The 12,894-nt window shown below is 38.2% G+C and overlaps 1 protein-coding gene across 4 annotated transcripts in view; it reads left to right on the top strand.

Moving 5' to 3' along the window:
* Nucleotides 1-12,783, top strand: part of nf1a (neurofibromin 1a) — an 87,269-nt gene extending 74,486 nt beyond the window's left edge. The window contains exons 50-59 of one of the 4 annotated variants that reach the window (XM_084418165.1): nucleotides 98-261; nucleotides 360-482; nucleotides 607-725; nucleotides 943-1,043; nucleotides 1,406-1,548; nucleotides 1,750-1,796; nucleotides 6,168-6,384; nucleotides 6,787-6,864; nucleotides 7,869-7,922; nucleotides 10,110-12,783. In XM_084418165.1, coding sequence (XP_084274291.1) covers nucleotides 98-261; nucleotides 360-482; nucleotides 607-725; nucleotides 943-1,043; nucleotides 1,406-1,548; nucleotides 1,750-1,796; nucleotides 6,168-6,384; nucleotides 6,787-6,864; nucleotides 7,869-7,922; nucleotides 10,110-10,252 — 1,189 coding nt within the window. In that variant the 3' untranslated portion in view covers nucleotides 10,253-12,783. The remainder of the gene's footprint in view (nucleotides 1-97; nucleotides 262-359; nucleotides 483-606; nucleotides 726-942; nucleotides 1,044-1,405; nucleotides 1,549-1,749; nucleotides 1,797-6,167; nucleotides 6,385-6,786; nucleotides 6,865-7,868; nucleotides 7,923-10,109) is intronic. The other 3 variants (XM_084418166.1, XM_084418168.1, XM_084418167.1) reach the window with 3 other exon arrangements.
* The last annotated feature ends 111 nt before the right edge of the window (nucleotides 12,784-12,894 follow it).

The raw sequence follows: 12,894 nt of genomic DNA, 5'->3' as shown, positions 1-12,894 counted from the left end.
GGTTTCTTTCTACCATACACTTGCCTTTCCAACCATACTATATTGATTTTTTTGTATGTTTTTGTTTTTGTTTTGATGATCCTCACACTCTCTTTAGTGTCAGGCTTCTGCGTGAAAACCAGCCCTGGGCTTCTCCGAAAGTGTCAGAGCGCAGCCTTGCACCTCCGTACTCTGCCATGGGGCAAATCAGCCTTCGCCCACGCAAATCCATGAGCGTGGACATGGGCCAGCCGTCGCAGGCCAACTCGAAGAAACTACTGGGTATGAGCGGTCTGTGGCTTCATTCTTTCAAACTGGCTTTTGAACAGGCTGCAGCTTTACTTTAGCTTCATGCTTGCGTGTTTTTATGTTTATCCTAGGCACTAGAAAGAGCTTCGATCACCTAATATCGGACTCGAAAGCCCCGAAGAGACCAGATATTGAGTCGGGCATCACCACGCCTCCAAAAATGAGACGGGTGTCTGAAAACGACTATGAGATCGGTGAGTTTGTTCTGCATTTGCCAATCAAATGTGTGATGGCCAGTGCTGATCTAAGTGTAGTTAATGATAATTAAGCATGAGAAATGAGAGCGATCGAATCGCTAACAGCTCTTCTTCGTTCCAGAAACCCAGAGAATAGCCAACTCCCATTTACGCAAAGTGTCCATGTCCGAGTCCAACGTCCTTCTGGACGAGAACGTTCTCACAGACCCGAAGATCCAGACGCTGCTCCTCACTGTACTGGTGTGTGCTCCATATCACTTTACTTTGTACTTGTTCTTGTGCTTTAAATCCTCTTGCAGGTGGAATTAAGTATGAAATTGTATATAGAATGTTTTTTTGCATATTCTTTGTGTAGCACAAGAAAGATGATTAATTTTCTTTTTCCAGCTATATGATGTTTATTACACTTTATGTAATGTAGTATAGCAAAATCTATATATTTTTTCTTTTATTGCAGGCCACACTGGTGAAATACACTACGGATGAGTTTCATCAGCGGATCCTGTACGAGTATTTGGCTGAGGCCAGTGTGGTCTTCCCCAAGGTCTTTCCCGTTGTGTGAGTGTCTGAGATTCAGGGTGAAATGTTGACCTTAATGTTCTTCAGAGAATGGAATGCGATTGAAACTTATAGATTAAGAACTTTATAGAGAATAGAAATAAGCATGGGTTATGCTATTTTTTTTTTATTATCCAACAGGATGGAATGTTTTAAAAGTAGTATAATTTACATGTTTAAAAAATGGGTAATACTTTACAATAGGGTGTCTTTTGTTAACATTAGTTAATGTATTAACTAACAATGAGCAATACATTTGTTACGGTATTTATTAATCTTTGTTAACATAATGGACTGTGAACTAACAATGTACAAACATGAACTGCTGTATTTTAGTTTGACCTGTGTTATTTTTATCATAGCCACAACCTGCTGGACTCCAAGTTAAGCACTGTCCTGTCCATGTGCCAGGACCCCAACCTCCTGAACCCCGTCCACGGCATCATTCAGAATGTGGTCTATCATGAGGAGTCTCCCCCTCAATACCAGCCGTCCTGCTTGCAGAGTAAAGCCTAGTGCCAATCTCTCCAGTCATTTATTAATATTCAGATTTCTTAATTATCTAAAAAGAAAGTGTTTAAAGTTTAAAGGCTATAAAACAACATCCTGTTAAGTGTTATTTATCTTCAGATGTCTGACCAATTTCCCTTTTTTTCACTCTTGCTCTGTCATCTGTCTCTGCTGTCACCTCTCTCTTGTCTCACAGGTTTCGGTTTCAACGGCCTTTGGAGGTTTGCCGGGCCCTTCTCTAAGGTATGATTAATACCTCCCATAAACGCTTTTTATTTTCCAACAGAGTGCAGTGAAGAAATTGCGTGCTGCGGTCTCTCTGCAGCTTCCTAGATTTATTGACCAAAACGGATTTTCCCAAACATTTCCCGCGCCCATCCGGTGTCTCCGGCTTGTTACTCTCCCACAGTTCTGCTGTGCGGTTTAAGAAGGCATAAATGACAGGGATGAATTGCTTATGTATCCCTCGCTGAAGGAAGTGTTTTCCCACTTTCATGGCTCAGCAATAATGATTCATTTGCTGTAGCCTTGTCGTAATGCAGGTTTTTTTTACATGCCCTGCCAATATTTTCACTGTAATGTGTTACAATATTTCAATTAATATATTAATAACTTTATTTTATGTAAATTAGATTTTTTCAGAACACATTTTGTGCTGGAAAAGTATGAATTTTTTTCATTAAAGGGTCATGAAACCCTAACTACATTTTCTGAGATTTTAACACAGGTATGTGTGTTGAAAATCACTGAAGACAATGTTAGCATCTGTTAGATTTAATTGTAGGGTTTTTTTCTGCTATTTTCGTCTTTCGGGTTTACGATCTACACCGTGTCCACATCACAGGTTGTGACGTGGCAGTGCACTATAATACTTCAATGACACGTCGGTGTCACATAATTATTCATGACACCATGTGGTGCTTTCCAATGATAGTAATAGATGAGAAGAGGCATTCATGGGTTGCAAAGTGTTTGTTTCCGTGGTGTAAAAGTACGGGTGTGTTCGTTGCATGGCTTTCCTTGCAATGCTGCCAGGGCTAGACTCTGACTGCGGGCGTTTGGTTGGCTATCATACCGACACATGCAAGCATATTTCTCAAGATGCTCGAGATGTTTTGTCGTTTAAAAACCTTTATAATGATCATGTTAGCTGATCTATAATGCGAGATGGGCTCTGCAGTTCACAGAATCGGATCTGTCGGATTTACAACACGTCAGTTCATCCACTTCTCCCAAAATACATGAAAGTAAGTGACCGGTGAACTGGGAGAAGAATAGAGTAAACTTTATAGTTACTTACACAATGTGTTTCTAATATGAATAAAACACTTTGTCAATTTATAATTGAAAGGATTGTTATTGCCGCTTCCATAGACATCAGTGTGTATTTTACAAACTGTAAATGTATTGTTTTGCTAGTACTTATGTGTATTTAAATGTCTGAAACCTAAAAGAAAGATTATGTGGTTGAAAACACTGAATAGTTGTTATATATGTCAAGCGCTGATCGCATCCGTCTCTGGCTCAGTGCCAGTCAAAGTGCGAAAGCACATTTGAATTTAGCAGCTGATCACGTGATGCACTGGACATTCTAATCACACCCATGTGATCACGCGTTAAGAGTTAATCTAATATATGTAGCAGGGCATTCAGTTACTTTTAAAAGGACAAACAGATGGGAAGTTAATTTTTTTGGGGGGACTTTAAAAATAAAAATCTTGTGTTTCTTCACTGTTTACCCCTGATTTTTAGTGAGAGTCAGCATGGGCCACTGACAGATGACAGTTGTTCGCCCCCCTCTTCTCCTTCCCTGTCACACTCATTCCTCTCCCTTCTTCTCACAGCCATCCACGCCCATTTAAGTTGCATTTTTCAAAAAGATTGTGAGGTAGACTGGGGCAGAAAGAGGGGGGTTTCATGACCCTTTAAATGTTTTTTTTTCTGGCCTTGTCAGACATTAGTTTATTTTTACTTGCCATGCCAATATTTTCACTGTAACATGTTATAATATTTAGATTATTTTAATTATTTTTGTTAATATAAATTAAGTATTTTTATTACGTCTATTTTAATTGTATGATCATTATTTTTATAGCTTTAATTAATTCGTTACATTTATATAGCGCTTTTTCTGAGACCTCAAAGCGCTTTACATAGAAGGGGGAATCTCCTCAACCACCACCAATGTGCAGCATCCACTTGGATGATGCGACGGCAGCCATATTGGGCCAGAACGCCCGGCACACACCAGCTTACTGGTGGAGAGGAGACAGTGATGAAGCCAATCAGTGTATGGGGATGATTAGGAGGCCATGGGGCAGATTTGGCCAGGATGCCGGGGTTACACCCCTACTCTTTTTCGAAGGACATCCTGGGATTTTTAATGACCACAGAGAGTCAGGACCTCGGTTTAACGTCTCATCCGAAGGACGGTGCTCTTTTGGCAGTATAGTATCCCCATCACTATACTGGGGCGTTAGGTCCCACACAGATCACAGGGTGAGCACCCCCTGCTGGCCTCACTAACACCTCTTCCAGCAGCAACCTGGTTTTCTCAGGAGGTCTCCCATCCAGGTACTAACCAGGCTCAGCCCTGCTTTGCTTCAGTGGGCAACCAGTCTTGGGCTACAGGGTGATATGGCTTTACTTGCCTTGTCAATATTTTAACTGACTTCACCACAAAACTTAAGATTTTATTATATAAAATGTATTACAGAAATTATTGTATGTTATTAATATTATTTGTTATAAATTTTTAGCTACATATTTTTATGTACTAGAAATAAAATATATATATTTTTTATTAAATTAAGTTTTCTATACAAAAAATGCTGTTTTTAATATGCTGTCATACCTGGAATCATGCAACTAAGGATTCCATGACAGCTATAAATTCATAAATGCAATTATTATTATTATTATTTTATTTTTTTTCATTCTCAAGTATTTCAGCAGACAATTCATTTAACAGGATTTTCAAAAAAGTAAGTTACAAAACAAAGAAATTTAAGAATTACAGAGAATTTGCCCCCCCCCCCCACATATCAACAGGAAGGGTATACTTAACATAACAAGCATCTGAATAGATATGCATCTACACAACCGCTGCATGCATATACATACATACACACATACACTCACATACATATATATATATATATATATATATATATATATATATATATATACATACATACATACATACATATGCACACGCACACATACATGTATACACACACACCCATTTGTACACATCAAAATATACATATACACATAGAAAAACAAAAATTAATTAATTAATTAATTAGAAAAAATATATATATATATAAATGCAATTTTGCTTGAAAATAATGTAATGCATTGCAGAAAATAAAAACTGGTCAACACAGTCAGACTGATGTTGGAACCTGATTGTTGTAATGTATGAACATAAGCACTGGCCCAGAAGTGCAAGTTATTTCCGTCAACTGGACTAAAAATATCCCACACTGGCCCTGACATCATCCTTATTGTTGAACCCTGACCGTAAAATTTCTTGAATGTTGTTGACCGCTAATAAGGGGCTGAATCATTACTGCTTGTTTTTACCACAGGAATCCTAAAGATCTCGGTTGTTCCAGTCATTGCAGTTTGCCGCTATTGCTCAAATTTATTGTGAAATATACCATTATGTTTCTGAGTAATCAAACGTATGATCAGTGACAAAATGGGTGAAAAATGTCCCTTAGATTTACATGTGCCATATCTAAGGACCAGGGCTTGACATTAACTTTTTTGATCACCAGCCTCTGTGGCTAGTGGTTTTCCAAAGTTACTAGCCACTCTGCGTTTTCACTGGCCACAATTTTGACATAAATACCATGGGGGAAAACTGCCAAACAGATATTTTTAATATCTCATAATTTGGCAACAGGTATATTAGGCTGCTGTCACTTTACGACCTGACACATGGATCCATTATGCTGTTAAACATGCATGTTTACGTTCACTTAAAACATAACTGTTTATGTGAACACTGGCCAAGACAGGATTTTGTCATCATTTTGTGTGTATTTGACTAAGCGTAAAAAGAAATAAGAACTCAATTTAGTACTAAGGACCGGCTTTATGTGCGTGGACTTTGGGTGTGAGCACAAAATTTGTGGGAAAAACTATGCGCAATATACGCAATCTCACGCCAAAATTCAAGCCATGTTACAGCAACAATATTCATCTGGAGCAAATGAAACGAGTGAGTGAGGGGAGGCGGGTTTGTGTGTCCAACTCGCTGTCGGAGAGATGAGAGAGCGAGAAAGCTCAGCTGGTATCGTGTATCTATTCAGTGGAAAATTACTATTGGAAGCGTTTCAGATATTTCAGTATTGAAATGTATCAAAATAATTTATCATTTTGACAACACTACATTGCACTTAGTTTATTTCAGGTGCCTTTTTAAAAGACTACAATTGAAAAATGTATAAAATGGCATAGTAGGAGTGACCGCGTTACACGCCACTGCCGAAATCCACCCGCATTTGGTGGGTTGGCGAGTGTTAATGTCAAGCCCTGCTTAGGACCAAATATGATAATGTTAAATGATTTATTAATCACACACCTGCTTTTACTCTCCAACAGCAAACCCAAATTCCAGACTATGCCGAGCTCGTGGTTAAATTCCTTGATGCTTTGATTGACACCTATCTTCCTGGCATTGAGGAAGAAGGCGGGGAGGAGTCACTGCGCACGCCCACCTCTCCGTATCCGCCCACCGTCCAAAGTCAGCTCAGCATCACGGCCAACCTCAACCTGTCCAACTCCATGACGTCCCTCGCCACCTCACAGCACTCACCAGGTCAGTGCTCACTTCCTGCACTGCACGCACACTCATTCGCTAATACACACACGTAGACGCAAATTAGCCAGTAGTTGCTCACTTACCTTCACACATCGTGTGCTACTCACACCTGCTCACATAATCGTGATTAGTGCACACATTCCCTAGCATTAAAAAATAACACCGTAACAGCTGTAGCCACGCTGCTGTTTGCGATCGCAGTTGTCAGCGCTTTTCTGTCTGCTTTCATATCTAAAAGCATCGTCAGTTGACAGTTTCTCTGGTTTCGCTAGATGTGCAAGACGTGCAGGGCTTTGACAGTGGTTGTGTGTGCATTTGACACCTTTGCTTTGCGTTTGTATCTTCATTAACCTCACTGCATTCTGTCTCCTTTTCATTGGGAATGTGCTGTCGGTTCAGAGGGCCCTATAGTTTATAGACGGTCCCCAACTCTCTCCCATCCACGAACCACAGAGGAGGTGCCACCGAAAACAGCTGGTACAAACCTAAACTATAGAGCTGTGTTGGGCAATTAATGTCCAGTTCTATAGTTTGCGAACTGTGGTAACTTATTTAAGTGCCTATTTCTTGTCTTTACTTTTTTTCAGTGGTGGCAGTGTGATACTATTCAGGTTAAATTGGCCGTTAAAGAGTATATATTCATACTGGAGAGGTATTTCTTTATGCACATATTAGGGCTGCACGATATTGAAGAAAAATGCGATATGCAATAACTCGTTAAATAATGCGATATTCAATATGTGTTATACGATAATGCTTAAAGTGTGTAAAATAAACTTAAATTATCTTTAAAATATATTTAAAATTATATAACCTACATATGTGTTTCACATTCTTTTTGTGACAAGAAAACATCCCTACAACTTCTGAAAGTGAACATCAGTGTAAACCACGGTGGTGGTTATCCTACATTATCCCCACGGTTCAGGTTATCCTACATTAGGTTTATTAAACAACAGAAACTGAATAATAAAACGCTGCTTAGTCTTCACTGTATGAATTAAATATATACTGATTCTTATTAAAGCTACAAAAGTTATTCAGCCAAGAACAGTGAGTGATTTTCTCTTCGTCTTTTGTTCATGACCACAGTTATTGCAAGCCGTTTCGATATGCATATCGCGATATATACATTGCGATATTTCGATAATTTCGATATATTGTGCAGTCCTAGCACATATGTAACAGTAGTCATTAGATGATCCAGCAAGCACTTAAGTGAATGTCTAAATCACATTCCTTCTCACTAATTTCTCCTTTTGATATCAATTTAATCTGCATTTTGAGCTAATATCAACTGCTTCTTAGCTTCACTGTTCAGCCGAACATTAAGAGTAAAATGCAGTCGGATATATCTGTAAGCTGCCATTTTTTTATTTTGATTTCCTGTTTCTTCCATTCATCTGTCCTTCCTGTCCTCTTTTGAGTTGTGAATGTCACTCATGTCTTTTTTTTTTTTTTTCTACTCTCTCTGTGTGAAGCCTGTCTGCCTTGCTCTAAGTCGGCTGTATTCCCACCTCACCTCGTCCTCCCAGGTACTCATCGACCTCCACTGTGTGAAAAAAGCAGTTGTTGCCATTCGTAGAGTGTTTGAATTGTAAATCTGCTGCTGGAGTCAGTAGTAGATGCTACTGTCAGATCAAAGCAAGAGGGGCTACTTTAACAGGAACTGTGAAGAGAGATCACAAGGGCCTGGTATTAAACAAACACTCACATACACAGCTGAGGACAGAACATTTGCAGTTTTAATGGCATCGTTAAAGGCTTTTCACACTTGAAATTGTTAGGCCAGTGTGCCATTTTTAACCCTTAGTTAGCGCTTGGTTACTTTTTTTTATTTTTTATAATTAATGTGTTTAAAAAATGTTTTAAAATGTATCATTCTTATTTTATATTCTACATATAAATACACTGCTTGGACAAAAAAAGTCGCTGTTTGGATTTAAATAGGCAAATGCTTCAGAGTCTATGATTGGATCATTATTGCAGTGATTATGTTATATGTTTGGCTACAGTTCTTCTAACCCTAATTGGAGTCATTTTGTCAATACAAGATCTTGACCAAAAATGTATGCACAAATAACATAACATCACAACATTTATTTCCATCAAGAGGTGCATAATTTTTTGGTCAAGATCTTGTATTGACAATGCAAGAGTTTTTATGTTTATTGGAGGCCAAACTGCGCATACTACTTCTGAATAGGATGTCCACTTCAGAAATTATGGAAATATATGATTCAGATCACTCAAACCATATATGGAAATGGAGGCGCCCTTATATGGTCAGTAACGGAGCTTGGTTTTCATCTAGTGGAAAAGTTTGGTGCTGCGCCCAAACAAAATCTTACTGAAAGCTCTTTTTTTTTAAGATTTTCTTGGTTTTGTCTTAAATAGTCTTGTAAAATATGTTTTTTATAAGATATTTTTCTTTTTCACTTTCCTAATTTATTTCACTTCTACAATAATCTGCCAACCAATTTAGGACTTTATTCCGAGTCATTCTTGAATTGCAACCATTTAAGTTTGGATGACAACTAAGAGGTTAATGGTGCATTGCGCAAGTCTCTGAGTTTTTGCAGAACTATGCCCCCTTCTGGCGACACGCGAAACTGCAACCAGAGTTGTGCACGCGGTTACGTGGAGTTTGCGTTGGGGTTTGGGATGAACTAGAAGCCGGTCTCTTTGAATCCATCTTCTACTTTTGCAAAAGTCGCTTGAGTTGTCTTCGCTGATGCGGATAATGGCGGCGAATACACAAACCTGCCAGACATAGCCAGGTAAGCGTGAACGCGCATGACGTCACGCCCAGTCGATTCCGTCCCGAATCCCTCTTATTTATTTTACTGTACATGATTATAGAGGCAATCGCAGTGATCATAGAAGGGCTCATTCAGCCCATCAGGCAATTGTTTAAGCATGTATGGGTTAGAAAAACGGGTATTTTTAACATGAAATATGCGCAATGCACCTTTAAGAAATGAAAAGCTACACACTCCATCAATTAGGGGTAGAAGAACTGTTGCCAAACATATAACATGCTAGAAACATAATAATCACTGCAATAATGATCCAATCATATACTCTTAAGCATTTAAATCCAAACAGCGACTTTTCAAAATTGTATATGGAATTTGATATTTAAGGCAGTTTATGGTTTGCTGTCTATTACAGAACCACTTGGTTTCTTTGTTATATACTTTTGGCACCACAATTCAGATTTAGCACCATAACCCAAGGTTAAAAGCTCTGTTAACAGCCTTTAAAAGTGTGAAATGTTAAAGACATTTACCCAGTTTTAAACAGTGTGAAAAGCCTTTTATATTTTATTTCATTATTGAACCTATGAGAATAGTAATGCTGATATTGGCCTTCTAATAATTTACACAAGAACAACAGGCACATTTTAAACGCACACTTATGTCTCACACTTGTATCATGAACGCTCACACACGAGACTTTCTCCTCAGTGTGATAATGTTGTGCACTGAGACACCTACTGATCAGTGTGTATTTACAGCCTGACTCCATGTCAAAGCGTGTCTGTAAAATCTGACGCTTTAGTTATTGTTTTAATATATATTGTTTACATTCGATACATTTAGATGAAAATAAAAAAATTATTATTATTATTATTGTAATTGATTCAATTTGAGGTTTTAGATAGGAAATAGGCTACCGGTGAGCATGCAAGGTTGTTACATAACATCTCTCTCCTGCAGGTATCGACAAGGAGAACGTTGAGATTTCTCCCACCTCGAGCCTCTCCACCAGTGGGCGAATACGACACGGGTCAGCCAGCCAGGTACAGAAGCAGCGTAGTGCAGGCAGCTTCAAACGGCCAAGCATCAAAAAGATCGTCTGAGAAGCATTTCTACCTACTCCGCGGCCATCAGTCTTCTCCACGAATCCTTTTTGCTTTCCCTCGTCCGGTTTAACAAGGTTCTTGCATTGAAGAACCGCTTGAGTGTTTGTTTTTTTGATACCAGTTGAAGCTTGCCACATACTTGCCTAAATGAACTTGTTCGGAGGATGCACTGAACTCTCCGTGTTGCACTCAACATCAAAAATGTCTTGGGACTGACCACATTGAAATGCTAAATTGAGGCGTCCACTCTTCGTTTTGCACAAACTTGAGATCATGTCCTCATCGATGTCTGAAAGAAACACGTACATGAGAAACTGATCTGATTAACCACTACAGCAAACAGTTGACCAACCGTGTGGAGACTCGCAGGCTCATCATCTTGGCTCGGCATCCGGTCTTTTTCCATTTAGTCCCGGACCCGCCACGGGATGGACGTGCGGCCTGACTTGTCCTGATATCCACAGGCTTGAAATCTGGATCGTGATCCAGGTGTATACACAGAAAGATTATATGTGTACTATACTATTGACGATAATAACGATCACATGTTTTGGGTTCTTATTTTATCCATTGTGTGCCTTTGTCAGGGTTTTCAGCTGTGTATAGTTTGTAAAATAGGCAAGACCTTGCTAAGGAAGGGAAAACAGGTACTAATTATGAAAACATGTCGCGGCTTTAACATTTACCATATTGTTCATATGGCGCTACGGTGTAAACAGTACCATGTGACCATGAAATATGAGAATATCATATTGCGGCATCTAAATATTTATTCTGTAAATGTAGATAATGCTTTCGGAGATCACATGAAGGTTTGCGTTGCGATCGTTATATCATCAGTTGTCGAAAACGATTCTAGCAGAGCAACGGATGAGTATGTATCCGTATGTAGGATTTTCCCAAAATGCACAAATCAAACACGACAAATTGGCATTAATATTCATCGTCTCACAGTGGTGCAATATGTTCTTTTTTTGTTTTTTTTTCATTGAACACTATGTGTGTACAAATTGCACATGATTTAAGTGTGTGATCAGGAAATATCCGTGCACACTTTTACCTTCCCCTGTTCCCGTCTCACTAACGGCTCGCATACGGCACAGAAATCCCAACCTCACCACATGCTGACATGGTAACATTGCACCAAAGACTAGTTTGCAATATTGTGAGGGGAAACTGTTGTGAACTCCATTTTGTACATTTTTACGTCTGTCTTGTCTATGTTGTATGCCTTAACATAATGATTTCTCACTAGCTTCGTAACAATGTTTGTTTTTGGCATTTAATTGAATCGTTTTCTCACTTGGCACCTAACCAGTGAATCGCAAAGTTAAACAACTGTGCCATTTAAGTTTGAATTAAGAAGCAGTTTGCAGGGCCTCACAATTTATGTAACACGGCCGTTAAAATTGAAGTGGCCGATTTTTGTGTGCAATATTAGTTTTCTGCATTTTTCAGCCATTATTATGTCGATCTGTAAATCTACGAGGAGGAAATGGTAGTGTACCTGGTGACAAACTCAAAGTACATGTGTTTGCTCTTTGAAATGCTTATTAAAGGGAAACTTGTATTACTAAAGAAGGGTACCTGCCAAACGTTTGAGGACGGAATATTTATGCATAATTTTAATTTGATGTTTTGGAATACATGAGTACCAGATGATTCACACTTAAAACTGGGACCAAATCAGTGTCATTTTTTCCATTTTATTTGTAGATTTATTTTTACATTTGTTTTTTTGTCTGTTTTCCAGCCGTACTCCTGCAGATCTCAAAATTTGCATTCATCCTGACTTTTGGTTATTTTAGGGCACTAAGTAGATTTCAGATCAGTGTTTTGTTATGATCAAAAATGAAACTTGAAATGTTTATTCCTGTCGTAATGGTGAATTTCGCGTCAATCCATGTCAAATTTACACTTTTTTTTTTCTTTTTTTTATGCAAATTGAAAATATGAAGGAACATAAATTACCCAATTGAGTGTTCAAAGTGTAATATTTGCCCTTTTTGCGTCCATTACTCTGAATAACAAGAATATAACTCCTTTCTCTTGAATCTTAGATGTTGCATTGCTACTACCAATCTAAAACTGACCTAATCAATACTTTAAGACAATAATGAAGGCACAGTCTTGACTGCCCCTAAGCCTTTTAAATTGCATATGTAATTAAACTCATCATAAACAAACTTAAAAAGTGGTTTATTTTATATAATTCATGATGTGTGTTTGATGCATTTGCCAGATTTTTAATTGCATTGATCATCTGTAAACAATGTATCTGTCACCTGTAAATATGTTTGTGTAAAATTGGAAGGTATATAAATACAAGTGTAAATATATGTGATATTGTATTACTTGCTTTTTTGTAAAGCGGTTAGTTGCTGTACATGTATAACATGGCAATTTAATTATACCAGTGTTCGTAATAAAAGTTTCCCTCAACCCTGTTACTGTGCTGCTCAATGTGAAATCTTTGTTAGTTCTCTCTGGGTTTTATTAAAGGCCAAACCCAAAAAATTACATGGCAAAAATATATACCTGCATCAGATTTTTATCATATTGGAAACCTGAAATCTGTGTGATCACCAAAAGTTTTGGTAATTTGAAGTTTTGTATTGAAAAATGTATCAGAAATCTTA

Source organism: Rutilus rutilus, assembly GCF_951802725.1.
Source record: "Rutilus rutilus genome assembly, chromosome: 9".
In the NCBI taxonomy this organism is placed as follows: Eukaryota; Metazoa; Chordata; class Actinopteri; order Cypriniformes; family Leuciscidae; genus Rutilus; species Rutilus rutilus.
This window is presented reverse-complemented; position numbering and strand designations above follow the sequence as displayed.